The 14,152-nt window shown below is 39.8% G+C and overlaps 1 protein-coding gene across 2 annotated transcripts; it reads right to left on the bottom strand.

Moving 5' to 3' along the window:
- Positions 1-491: 491 nt before the first annotated feature.
- atp5mc1 (ATP synthase membrane subunit c locus 1) lies at positions 492-5,597 on the bottom strand. 2 transcript variants are annotated; one of them, XM_067477960.1, is made up of 5 exons: positions 5,473-5,597; positions 4,028-4,075; positions 2,987-3,067; positions 2,620-2,816; positions 492-918 (listed from the first exon to the last, which is right to left on the bottom strand). In XM_067477960.1, exons 2-5 carry the CDS (start codon positions 4,064-4,066, stop codon positions 804-806), a joined length of 432 nt encoding a protein of 143 aa, XP_067334061.1. In that variant the 5' UTR covers positions 4,067-4,075; positions 5,473-5,597; the 3' UTR covers positions 492-803. The 2 variants fall into 2 exon arrangements, with proteins under 2 accessions (XP_067334061.1, XP_067334062.1); XM_067477961.1 differs by having other exon boundaries at positions 2,620-2,798; positions 5,473-5,587.
- Between the last annotated feature and the right edge of the window lie 8,555 nt (positions 5,598-14,152).

Genomic DNA, 14,152 nt, shown 5'->3' with positions numbered 1-14,152 from the left:
TGAATCAAACTGGATATATTAAGCACTGTACTACCTCACAAGTTACTTTAAGTCAACTCTGGGGACAAACAAAAACGCTGAATGATTTAACCTACTTTACATACAGTTCAAGTAATGACTGTCCTGGTGAGGTCATTTGAATGCTGTTCAATTTAAATCTAAACATTCATTAAATGTGTATTTCAAACATATTTACCCTGATTTTGAAAGTGTTAACCACATTTGGGGCATTGCACTCAAAAGTGACAAGCTGCTTTTAAAATAAATTACACACAAACACCCTGTAACATGCTGTTGTAGTCTCTAGAACATTTGTTCTGATCGTGCCTATAACTACAGGTTCAAAGCTCTGCTTTGTTATTTTGTGACATTACAACTGACCAATTCCCTGACCTTCAGTTTCGTGATCATTACTTAAAGGTAAAAAACCTGGGACAGAAACTAGAAACTCAGTACTTTGAGTGTGCAACAAAAACTTAAAGGAAACAGAGTAAGTTATCCAACCATTTATTTTGGACAGATTACAACCGAAGCTAGGTCTTACATAAAACTTCAGAAAAACAAAAATAGCAGTAGGAACATAAAAATGTTGATGTGGAGGTTTTGTTAACCTTATATGTAAATATTTTTACTTTAACATTACTTCCGTTGATTGGAATGGCCTATCAGGATGTTCAGAGTTCCCATTCTGGAAACCCCCCCCTCCAGAAATAAGGAAGGGAAGTAATATGGGACAAGGGTAGGGAGGCAGGGATTGTGGGGAAGGGGGTAAATGAAGGGAACAGGTGTGTGTGTTTCCAGGTTCACATGGCAAACAGGATAAGGAATGCCACCATCAGACAGAAGAGACCCATAGCCTCAGAGAGAGCAAAGCCCAGGATGGCATAGGAGAAGAGCTGCTGCTTCAAGGAAGGGTTCCTGTGGAAGATAATAGGTATCGCAGGTTAGCAGCTAATCACTGTTCAGTTCAAATCTTCAAAGTCTTGTCACAACTTTACAAAGTCTACATTCTGGCCAAGGCACAAAACCTTTAGGAATCAAGCTAGATGTAGCATGAAAGATAAAATGAATGATGCTGTGAGGGGAATTATTCTAAATGTTATATGGCACAGACCTAGACAAAGCATGCAACTGCAGCCCACCTCCTCACCAGAACAACAACTCGATTTACCATAGACAGGCCACAGAATGTTTAAATGAGTAATGAAGACATTAAGCCAGTTGTGCCAGTGTCATGTGCGTGTAACTGGGCACGGTTCTACTCTTACACATACTGGAGACATATTGTTCTTGCTACAGATATAAATTAATATGAACCTCTGTCAGAGTAAGACTGTCTTCCTGAAAAGCCACGATGTTCCAAGAGAAACAAGCGACAGTGCCTATGGTGTCATGTCAAAATAAAACAGCAACTGGGACACAGATTCATGATCAGGGACATATTCAGGACAAGAAAGAAAGTTACCTCAGTGCACACATTTTGGAGGGAAAAATAAAAGAAATTGCATCTCTCTACATCTCTGGAGCAACTGTTTGTCTTTCTGAGTGAGGGCAGCGTTTAGCCAAGTCCACATGGCTGCAGCAAATAAGCAGCAGGTAAACTCAAACTTAGTTTACTCCAACACAAGTGGACAATCTGTGCTCATTTGATTAAGCACTAGAAAACGCAACAAGTCTTTAGCACATACGGAAGGGAAACATGAGTAATCTGTCAGGACTTTTAGCTAAAGTACATCACATACAGGCAGAGAAACTGTTTAAATGAGTCGCTAGCAGGCTGGAACCCACACACTAAATTATACAGATTTTTGAATGATTAGGAGAACCATTAGTCAGCTGATTGTTTATGGGTACATTCATAAATTCAATCTGAAATCAGAACCGTTTCTCAGAAATTCAGTTTTAATTTCAGACTATTCAAAACAAATGCAGAGTTGGTAATTTGGTGCTGCAGGCAAACTACCATAAATTAAAATCAATAAAAAGTTACTGCAATGCCACATAAATGAAAAGTGAGGATGAATTATCAGCACAGTGTACATACATTTACTTAACATTTGTTTAAACTCTTAAATTCTTATGTTGGATTGTTTGAGTAATTAATCATATTTTGCATCTTTACAATCTTACATTGCACAGTGCTATTTTGCACTCAGAGGGTCAGATTAAAATAGATACCCTTTATAAATTTTGCCATATTTTTGTTAAAGATGGAGCAATCAACACTCTTTCCTCTACTAGTGCTGTTTCAGTTTGCTAGTCAGTAAAGAGTTGAGGTAGTTCCCATTAGAAAAAATATATTTTTTTAGTAGTTCCGTTAAAAATGTAATGCCCATCTATAAGTGGCGTTCAAAAAATAGACTGGTCACTGAAAATACACATTTTGATCTAATTGACAAAATGCACACATGAACAATAGCTCAATTTTCCCTGAGGTCTCTGATTCTTCTGTGATTGGTGGATACACTTTGAAAGCAAATTACATAAAAGGGGACCAAATGTTAAAGTCATGTCATGACCACAGCTTTCCACTGCAATATCAAAAGAGCCCCATAAGCATTGAGAAACCCTTCCAGCTGCTGTGGATTAAATCCTCAGATACAACTGTAAAGACATTACCTGGCGTAGCCAATGATGAGGCTGCCAAACACTGTTCCGATTCCAGCTCCTGAGCCAGCCACACCCACTGTGGCAGCACCTGCACCAATGAACTTGGCAGCAGTATCGATGTCCCGGGAGACTACGCTGGTCTGGAAGGAGCGGGACAGGACTGCAGACTGGCTGACTGGCAACAGGGCCTGAGAGAGGAGAAACAACTACACCACATCAATCAAAAACCAGAGGACATAGCAAACAATTTCCACAAATTTCAGTTTGCAAAAATGGCACTATAACAATATTAAATTTATTTATAAACATTATGAGGGCTGAAAAGAAAGCAGACATGGTTTAAACATTGTAAGATTGCTAAAGTGACAAGACTGACCTGCTGCTCCACTGTGGCTTCAGGTCTGTTGAACAGGGAGACTGAGACTGGCCGGGCGAAGACTCTGGACCCCCAACGCAGCTAAAAATAGCCAAACAAACTTTTTTCAAGTAGACACACGCACATATATATAACAATATATTAGGTATAATTCTACAGTATGGTATCCTATGGCAAATATATTAACTACCTATCAATCCAAGTCACTATGGTAATCAATTCTAATTATAACTACACAACTCCACCCTTTTCAACCAACATCATAACCAAAAGAAAAATTAAGCCAAAACAGTGCCAGTTGCAAATACCTAGGTGGAGCTGAATTTGAGACTTAAAATTTATAGTTGCATATAATTCTTGTGATTAATTTCTGTGGAGCCTAGTATGTGTAATTTAGAGGGTAATCCATTCTTTTATTTTCTACTGCAATTGGTGACAACTGCTTTAACAATGCCAACTAAATTTACACAACTGGCCAAGTTGTGCCTTTGTGACTATTTTAGCTAGAAGAGAAGGAAGTTGAACACAGATTTCTCACAGCAAAACCAATAGGCAATAACTCCATAGTACACCTTATTGTAATGATATGGCCAAGACTCTCTGCATTTCAGCTCCAGTACCAAAACTGTGTTGCCCCATTACAGACAATCAGTAAGAACTGGTTCATGGTACATGTTTATTCTAAATATTTCTCCATCAATAACAAAACCTTGTATGTCTATCTTAGTAAATGTGTCAGTCACTTAAGACTTCACTGAGATGCCCAACATGCTGCAATGTTGACCACCAGGTGAGCATGGACCAAACATGGCTGTAATCTAATTGCAATAATAAGAACAGTATCCTTGAACTCAAGCAAGAACACGAAATACCTCATGCAACCATTAATTAGGACTACCTCACTGAAATTAAGATTACTTGTTTAACACTGATATTAACATCTGAAACAACCATCAAAGCAAGAAGACTCAAACACATCCAACAAACGTAATATTACATGCATAAAGATAATTATTCCTTCAAATATGACAGCTGACGTACCAGAGCAGGAGAAGTTATAAACTTGGCGCAGGCATTCATGGCTGGAACCTGGAGAGAGCAGAATTATTTACAACTTTAGTCAGTGTTTAAATACAGCCTTGTAGTTGGTAAAGCAACAGATTTGCAATCTAGTTAAAAGCTTGCATGTTCACAGGGAACAAAAATTGATCTATAAGTTATGAACAGATATCAAGTATCAACAGGTCTACTTTTTTGTTACCCACATGGCAATTACAGGTGTGTGCATACATAGACAGTAACACAGGGATTTGTCAAGGATTAAAGAGTTTTGTTTGAACATATGAGGACTAATCTATTAAGGTGGACTCTGTGCCACATGTATGTTCTTTACTGACCTGTAGCCATGGTACATGGTACCTGGCTGTCTTATATTCCACTTGGGGTCAAAGTACACACTCGACCAAGTAAGTAAGCCTACAGTGCATCAAGTCATCCACTGAACAAAACATTTGTGTTTTGTCCAGTCACAGAGAAAGGTCAGGAGCATGCACTGGTCAAGTCTGGCAATAACTTCCCCATGGAGAGTGCAACTTTGGTCTGTTGGTCAGTTCAGACATGAGGCTAATCCAATTGCATGAACTACAGCAAGAATCCGATCCAATAAACCACTACAAATCCATTAGTGCTCAAGTATGAATTGTTGTCATTACTCCTACGTGCAGACTCGATTAGAGAAATCGCTTTAAAGTTTAAGTAACGTTACCCACAGATGTTGTAAATATCAGAAAAAGTTAAGTTCGCAGGTCAGGTTCACCTGTTAAGATGTGGCTTTGGTTGACTGTCGTCCTAGAAGCAGGGAAGCGCCGGAGCTAAGCTAAGATTGCTAAGCTAATCTACCTGCACTCGTGAAGGTCATAAATTAGCTGCAGACAGTCACTTAGGGCCTGGACAAAAACCATGGTAAACTTTCTACTAAAATAAACGTTACCTGCGACGTGGTGCAATGTGAAAAGGCACCAAGAGACACCAGGACCCTGGCAGGGGTGTTTTGCAGCGGCTGACGGGTTCAGAGTTACTGTAGGCCTTGAGTGTCAGACATTTTACATTTAACGGTCTGTCTAGGGAGCCTGGCCGCCCTGTGACCGGTATGTGACACGCTGCATGCACTCGTAGTACAGCCGTAATATCACGGCATCTGACCGAGACCCACTCTCGGCGATTCTACTACTCAGTGATTCGTCAAGTCGATAAACGGAAGATGCACTTAAGAAATTAAGTCAGAAATCATTCCCAAGAACCAAGCCTTTCAATGGCCGACTTAGCTTGCTAACGTTAGCTACCGAATGTTAGCAATGACAGCTAGCTTTCCAGGCGTTTCTTGACACTACATACTTACACGTCTTAATGCTATACACATGTGGATTTAAAGTGAGCCAAACGTATTGTAGAAGAAGTGTGCGAGTTTAAAAAATTACAAACATTACCGGTTTGGTAGGGCTTTACGGAGGGTCCGGGATAATCTGCTCTCGCACTCAGCGACAGTGAATGAATATAGGATGAGTAGGCTGTCACCTTGTCATTTATAAGCTCAGTGCCTACGTCCTAAAAAACGATTGGTCAGAGAGAACCCTCCTTTATTCATAATTGGCCCATCGCCCTGTCACGTCGGTTTCGTCAGCCTATCGAAGAGAGTTTTATTAAACCACTGGGGTTTTGATTGGTTGGGAGGTTTATAAAGGCGGGAGCAAAGAGCCTTTCATTAATTCTATTGGACAATATTCCCGAGACTCTCGACTTTACGAGGAGCGACCTTTCAAAGCACATCCAGTGTCCTATGTATGTATTGGTCCGTCTGTTAGAAGTCCCGCCTACAAGAGAGGGACCTTTAATTCATTGATGTGCTCAGGTGTTTTGAATATTGCTTTTTTTTATCCAAAATTGTGCTGACACTTGACATTTTATTTTTCATCAAAATTCTTACCTTTTATTATCGAGCAGTAAAAAGAGGCAATGTGATACAAACACAATGGCCAAAAAATATATATATTTCAGCTGTTTTACAGTGTGACAAATATATAAAATTAGCCATCCATGCAGTGTGTGTGGTATTTGAGGAGTGAATGTGTGTGATTCATAAGTTTGATTGTGTGGGCCTGGGTGTAGTATTAAGTTTTGTGCATGCATCCATCTCTCAGTGTGAGGTTGATCTTAGATTTGGAAGTACATGTTACTATTCATATCATGTATGTTTGTCTGAGTATGTTTTTTTGTTTTTTTTGTGAAATCTGTCTTACCCAACCATTACTTCTTCTTTTCCTTTCGGCTGCTCCCTTTCAGGGGTCGCCACAGCGAATCATGTGCCTCCATCTAACGCTGTCCTATGCATCCTCTTCTCTCACACCAACTAACTTCATGTCCTCCCTCACTACATCCATAAATCTCCTCTTTGATCTTCCTCTAGACCTCCTGCCTGGCAGCTCCAACCTCAGCATCCTTCTACCGATATATTCACAGTTTCTCCTCTGAACATGTCCAAACCACCTCAATCTGGCCTCTCTGACTTTATCTCCAAAACATCTAACATGAGCTGTCCCTCTGATGTACTCATTCCTGATCCTGTCCATCCTCGTCACTCCCAAAGAGAACCTCAACATCTTAAGCTCTGCTACCTCCAGCTCTGCCTCCTGTCTTTTCTTCAGTGCCACTGTCTCTAAGCCGAACAACATTGCTGGTCTCACCACCGTCTTGAACACCTTTCCTTTCATTCTCGCTGATACTCTTTTATCACACAACACACCTGACACTTTTCTCCACCCGTTCCAACCTGCCTGCACTCGCCTCTTCACCTCTTTTCCACACTCACCGTTGCTCTGAACCGTTGACCCTAAATACTTAAAGTCCTGCACCTTCTTCACCTCTGCTCCCTGTAACCTCACTGTTCCACCTGGGTCCCTCTCATTGAGACACATGTATTCTGTCTTGCTGCGGCTAAGCTTCATTCCTCTGTTTTCCAGAGCAGACCTCCACCTCTCTAGATTTTCCTCCACCTGCTCCCTGCTCTCACTACAAATAACAAAGTCATCTGCAAACATCATAGTCCAGGGAGATTCTTGTCTAACCTCATCTGTCAGTCTGTCCATCACCAGAGCAAACAAGAAGGGGCTCAAAGCCGATCCTTGATGCAGACCCACCTCCACCTTGAACTCCTCTGTCACACCTACAGCACCTCACCACTGTCTTACAGCTCTCATACATGTCCTGCACCACTCTAACATACTTCTCTGCCGCTCCAGACGTCCTCATACAATACCACAGCTCCTCTCTCGGCACCCTGTCATACGCTTTTTCTAAATCTACGAAGACACAATGCAAACTCCCTCTTACCTTCTCTGTACTTCTCAATCAGCGTCCTCAAAGCAAATACTGCATCTGTTGTACTCTTTCTAGGCATGAAACCATATTGCTGCTCACAAATACTCACCTCTGCCCTTAGCCGAGCTTCCACTACTCTTTCCCACAACTTCATTGTGTGACTCATCAGCTTTATTCCTCTGTAGTTGCCACAGCTCTGCACATCTCCCTTGTTCTTAAAAATTGGTACCAGTACACTTTTCCTCCAGTCCTCAGCATCCTCTCACTCTCCAAGATCTTGTTAAACAAACTAGTCAAAAACTCTACTGCCACCTCTCCTAGACACTTCCATACCTCCACAGGTATGTCATCAGGACCAACTGCCTTTCCACTCTTCATCCTCTTCAATGTCCTCCTCACTTCACTCTTACTAATCTTTGCTACTTCCTGCTTCACAACAGTCACCTCTTCTACTCTTCGTTCCCTTTCATTTTCCTCGTTCATCAACTCTTCAAAGTGCTCCTTCCATCTTCCCATCACACTCCTGGCACCTGTCAATACATTTCCATCCTTATCTTTAATCACACTAACCTGCTGCACATCCTTTCCATCTCTATCTCTTTGTCTGGCCAACCTGTACAAATCCACCTCTCCCTCTTTAGTGTCCAACCTAGCATACAAGTCCTCATATGCTCTTTGTTTGGCCTTTGCCACCTCTATCTTCACCTTACGCTGTATCTCCCTGTACTCCTGTCTACTCTCTTCAGTCCTCTCAGTGTCCCACTTCTTCTTAGCTAACCTCTTTCTCTGTATACACTCCTGAACTTCCTCGTTCCACCACCAAGTCTCCTTGTCCGCTTTCCTCTTTCCAGATGACACACCGAGTACCCTCCTACCTGTCTCCCTGATCAAATTAGCTGTAGTAGTCCAGTCATCTGGAAGCACCTCCAAACCACCCAGAGTCTGTCTCAGCTCCTCCCTGAAAACTAAACGACATTCTTCCTTTTTCAACTTCCACCACTTCGTCCTCTGCTCTGCCTTAGTCCTCCTTATCTTCCTCACCACCAGCATCATTTTACACACCACCATCCTGTGTTGTCTGGCTACACTCTCCCCTACCAATACTTTGCAGTCACTGATCTCTTTCAGATTACAGCGTCTACACAAGACTTCGTCCACCTGAGTGCTTCTCCCTCCGCTCTTGTACGTCACCCTATGTTCCTGCCTCTTCTGAAAGAAAGTGTTTACTACAGCCATTTCCATCCTCTTTGCAAAGTCAACCACCATCTGTCCTTCTGCGTTCCTGTCCTGAACACCAAACCTGCCCATAACAGTCTCATCACCTCTGTTCCCTTCACCTACATGCCCATTGAAATCTGCACCAATGACAACTCTCTCACCTCTGGGGATGCTCTGCATCACTTCATCTAACTCACTCCAGAATTTCTCCTTCTCTTCTAACTCACATCCTACCTGTGGGGCATATCCACTCACAACATTGAACATCACCCCTTCAACTTCCAGCTTCAGACTCATCAACCTGTCTGATACTCTTTTCACCTCTAGAACATTCCTCACAAAATCCTCTTTCAATATAACTCCTACTCCATTTCTCTTCCTATCTGACCCATGGTAAAACAACTTAAACCCTGCTCCTAAGCTTCTAGCCTTGCTACCTTTCCACCTGGTCTCCTGGACACACAGTATGTCCACCTTCCTTCTCTGCATCATGTCGATCAACTCCCTAGCCTTCCCTGTCATAGTACCAACATTCAAAGTCCTTACTGTCAGTCCTACATTCTTACCTTTCCTCTTCTCTCTCTGCCTACGAACACACTTTCCTTCTCTTCTTCTTCGTCTTCGACCAACAGTAGTCCAATTTCCACCGGTACCCTGTAGGTCAACAGCACTGGTGGCGGTCGTTGTTAACCCGGGCCCCGACCGATCCGGTATGGAAGTCATTGTCACGATTCGCATGTTTGATTTGGCATGTGTTTTACGTCGGATGCCCTTCCTGCCACAACCCTCTGCATTTATCCAGACTTGGGACTGGCACAAGAAGACACTGGCTTGTGCCCCCTTGCAGTTGCATTCTTACCCAACCATTACAAAACTACTAATTCCTCCTCTTAAGTCTATTATCCACTTACTTGTTTGCAAATGTAAAAATGAAAAAAAGACAACCATGTCATCATGATAGCAATGTTTTTCTAGGGAGTATCTAACAATAACATGTTTGTAATGTTTGTGAATTCAGTTTAATTTTTGGCAAGAATTAGTATTAGGAGTATCAAATTTAAAAAATAAATATTTTTTTTTTTTTATAAAAGGAAAAATTAAATGCCTGGAAATCGTATCATCCAATGCAGATTGCATATTTACGATTGTGAGATGTACAGTTGACCTTTCTTGAATTCTTTTCCTTTATGATACTTTATCTAATCACTTTTCTTTAGCACTTTTTAGCATGTTGTTGTATTATGTTCATTTGGGAAAAATAAACCTTTGTATCCTTAAATGATTTTATTTGAATATTCAAATTTAGATTAAATACTAAGATTATCAAAGACACTCAAAGATACTCTTCATCATGCAACCCAGACTTTGAGCACTGATCTCTATCTTTCTAATGTTATCTAGCTAATATGTGCAGCCAACTCTACCGGTGCACCCATTTCTGCTTTCCCCAGATGAAAACGTCAGCTAAATGTTAAAGATGAAAATAATTCAGAGCCATTTAATGCCACCACTCAACTGAGCAAGCAAGATGTCAGCTGATTTATGTTTAACATGCTGCCAGCTGATTGGCTAATATCAGCCAAAGGCCTGCTAATAAATATTCATTATATGCCATAAAAAATATAGATTTCTCTTCGGCTGAAAGAGTTTAAGCATTTACCCTCCAGTGCAGCAGAGGGCCCCAGAACACAAGATTTGGTTCGGTGTAGGATACTGAGTGTTTAAAAAACTGGTGCAGTATGTAGGTCTGCATACTGTATACATATTTATTCTAGCATATGCTGAAATAGTGGCGCAGGATAAATAAAGATTATCTTGTTGTCAGATAAGAAACATTGACCTCTGGCACCTGGTGCATCTGAGTACTTAAAGCACATTTCTAAACCACTGTCTGCCCCAGTTAACAAAAAAAAAAAGTTTTAATAAACACAGGAATATTTCAATTCACAATAATGCTTGCTGGGCAGTGTGTACTTTTTAAACTACTATTTTAATTCCTAATTGATAATTGTTTTTGATGTATTGCTTTGATTCTTGAACCAGCTTTGTATTAATTTAAGAATACATCACAGATAGCATCATATATATATATATATATATATATATATATATATATATATATATATATATATATATATATATATATATATATATATATATATATATATATATATATATATATATATACATATATATATATATATCACCACATTCAGTAGTATCAGTATAGCTATACAATTCCTTCCCAACACACAAGAGCTACAGGTAAATCTAAATGAATAAAGACAGAATAATAACTCTAATATTAAACATGGAAATAACATGCTCTTTTATTAATAATCAGAAATGTTTGGTATTAAAAAAGTGGGAAGGGGAAGAAACACAAATGCTAAAACAAGTAGTAATCTCATTTGAAAAAGGAAACAAAGGTGAACAGTCAAATTATGACACAAATGTAAACAATTATAACAGTTTACAAAAGAAATAGTTCTTGCCTCAGCTTTAACGTGCTATATTCAGTGAAGGTGTGTGATTTAACTGTTCAATAAGAATAAGATGTGTTATCACTTTCTGTTCGACCCCTATCCATCCATCAACTTATCTTGTTAAGGGGGTGCAGGGGACTAGAGCCTATAGTGGTTTTTGGGTGAGGTTGGGTACCCTAGACAGACTGCCCGTCTATCTCAGGGCCACACAATTTTACCAAAATCATGCCAACATAATGGCATGAAACCCACACAAGCATAGGGAGAACCATTTATCGGTTACCGCTTATCCTCCTTGGTTCGCAGGGGGGCTGGATCCTATCCCCGTTGTCATCAGGCGAGAGGCGGGGTACAGCCTGGGCATGTCTCTAGTCCATTTCAGGGCCACAGACACCTACGGGCAATTTAGAGTCATTAATTAACCTAACCGGCATGTCTTTGGACTGTGGGAGGAAACCCACGCAAGCATGAGAAGGCCAGGAACGGCTGGCCAAGCATGAACCTCCAACCTTCTAGCAGTGAGGCGGCGGCGCTAACCACTCCACTTTTCAAAGTGCTAGTTGTAGTGGAAGTAGAAAAGAAACATTAGAAGGCTACTGTGATGTACATGTTTGATTTCATCTGCTTAGAATTGGCTTATGTAAGAAATGCCTGAATAAACTTTACAATATTTCATTCAGGGTCAGTAAAGTCAGGTTCCTCCTCCAGATTCAGTGTGGCTGTATAGGAGAACATTGCACACTTGTCACAGTCCATGGTAAATGTAACCACACCCAAGTAATGCTGGAGACAACGAAACCGTTTAAAAGTTGGTACCATCTAGGTGTACTAATACACACTGTATCTAGAAGAAACGTTTTTGAACATTGCCCGAATGCTGTATCATAAAATATTTTGAGATGCTGAATGCCTGTTATTCAAGCAATTGTCAATAGATAACTGAACTTTCAGTCACTCTCCTGTAATGTTGTATCACTGACATCCTGGTTAAGGAAGAAGATTTTATTGATGTTTGTTACATAATAAACACAAGTATTCAATTTACTGTATATATAGTCCACCACATTCTCAATCCTGAAGTTAAGCCCAGCTTGTGACTCTCATGTGGTACATACATTAGACTCACAGTGCTAACTCTTTGGATAACCTGAAAAGCAGCACATGGCTTCCAGTTATAATTCTTTCTTGAATCCTGAACTATTTTAGTTCCATGGAATCAAAAACAGTCCACTTCGGCCTTGGAAACACAATTTTTAGTCTGTTTCTCGGTTATGACTATTTCTTCTAAACAAAAACAAAGCTGGCCACAGGAAATAATGCTGTGTAACCCAAAGTTGAGCACAGTATTTGTTTGAAGGACAACATAAACGTGATGATGGCTGCATAAAGGTACAAATAATAACCATCAAGATAAAGGCAAATTATGTTTTCATCATTTCCCATTGCCATCTTTGTTTTTGTGGAGAAGAAATTGTCACACCTGAGAAACAGACTAAATTTATAATTGTCTTGTATCAAACTGGATTAATTTTTAATCCAAAATGCTAAAAGAGTCTATGAGGAGTTGGGACAATACATAAGTGTTTTTTAAATGGACACCATGAACTGCTTTTCAGGGTATCTGGAGAGTTAGCACTGTGACATTTATGTATGTATAAGGTGAGAGTCTTCAGTGGATAATCAATTATGTATATATGGAGAATATACAATATAATTATGCAAACAGTAATAATTGACCTGCCAATTGTTTGAGCATAAAGGGACATTTTGCTGCAGTACTCCACTGGATTAAACTGGTAGTAAGTTTAGGTCATCGACCGATGACAATAATGTCATCGACATACAAAAAATCAAACTTCAAAGTGATTCAGCAAGAAAATGTAACAAATTTTTTGTGTTTTCTACTGAGGCAGACAGATTGAGCTCTCCATCTCTTTACCATCCAGCACATACACATACACACACACACACACACACACACACACACACAGAAACACACGAGAGAGTCTGCGATCTTCATTAGTGCTGAGTGCCAATGTGGCCTCTGGATTTATTGGCAAGCAGACACACACACACACACACACACACACACATCTCTTTAGCATTCCACTCCCCAGTAGCCTAGTAATAATGACCAACCTCAGTGGGATCAATAGAGTAAAGACAGATGAGACTGGTTGACACACACACACACACACACACACACACACACACACAGTCATGTCTTTACCATGATGGTCTAGTCTAAGCTGAGTAAAGATGGATAGCCGCATTTCCACTGCAATTAATACGATTTTTACAGGACTTGGAGATCTATAGCGTGGTGGAAACATGGCTGGTTATTCCTCCCTCACCCTCCCATATCCATTTATCAATTTTCTAAACAGCTTCTCTTATTTATGGTGACGTGATTCTGTAGCCTGTCACAGCATGCAATGTGCAAGGACTGGGGTTGTTGACTGGAGGTCCGTCGCTTCTGTTGTTTCATTTGTTTAAAATGAAAAAAACGGATCAAAATAATTTATTGCAGTACAATTCAGATTGCTTTACACCTTACTGACACATTTCCTCTTATTATTATTATTATTATTATTATTATTATTATTATTATTATTATTATTATTATTATTATTATTATTATTATTATTATTATTACCAATATGTGACATTTTACAAGTTCAATAAACATTCTCTTTATATGTGTGTTTAGTTAAGGGACAATAGTATGTGACCAAATAAGCTTTTGAGACTGAATGTCTCAAAAGCTGAACTGAATGTCCCTGTTATACTGTAACTGACAGTTTAATTGTCAGGTCAGAGATTTTGAAGACTCCCATTTGTCCAAAATATCATTGTAGTGTACAGTAATGTATCTGTAGTGCCCCAAAAGAATTGTCTTCAGGATATAAATGTGTCCCAGATAATTTGCTACTTTTTTATAATTACATATATTAGTGTTTAATGTATTACCATTAACATAAAAATTCATCTACATATTAAAAACAGACACATCTTTGCACAATATTTAGTATGGCACAAATATTACAAGACAAAGTACTACTTCTTTATATATTACGTATAAGGTTTG

The sequence above is a fragment of the Channa argus genome, chromosome 15 (assembly GCF_033026475.1).
Source record: "Channa argus isolate prfri chromosome 15, Channa argus male v1.0, whole genome shotgun sequence".
Lineage (NCBI taxonomy): Eukaryota > Metazoa > Chordata > Actinopteri > Anabantiformes > Channidae > Channa > Channa argus.
This window is presented reverse-complemented; position numbering and strand designations above follow the sequence as displayed.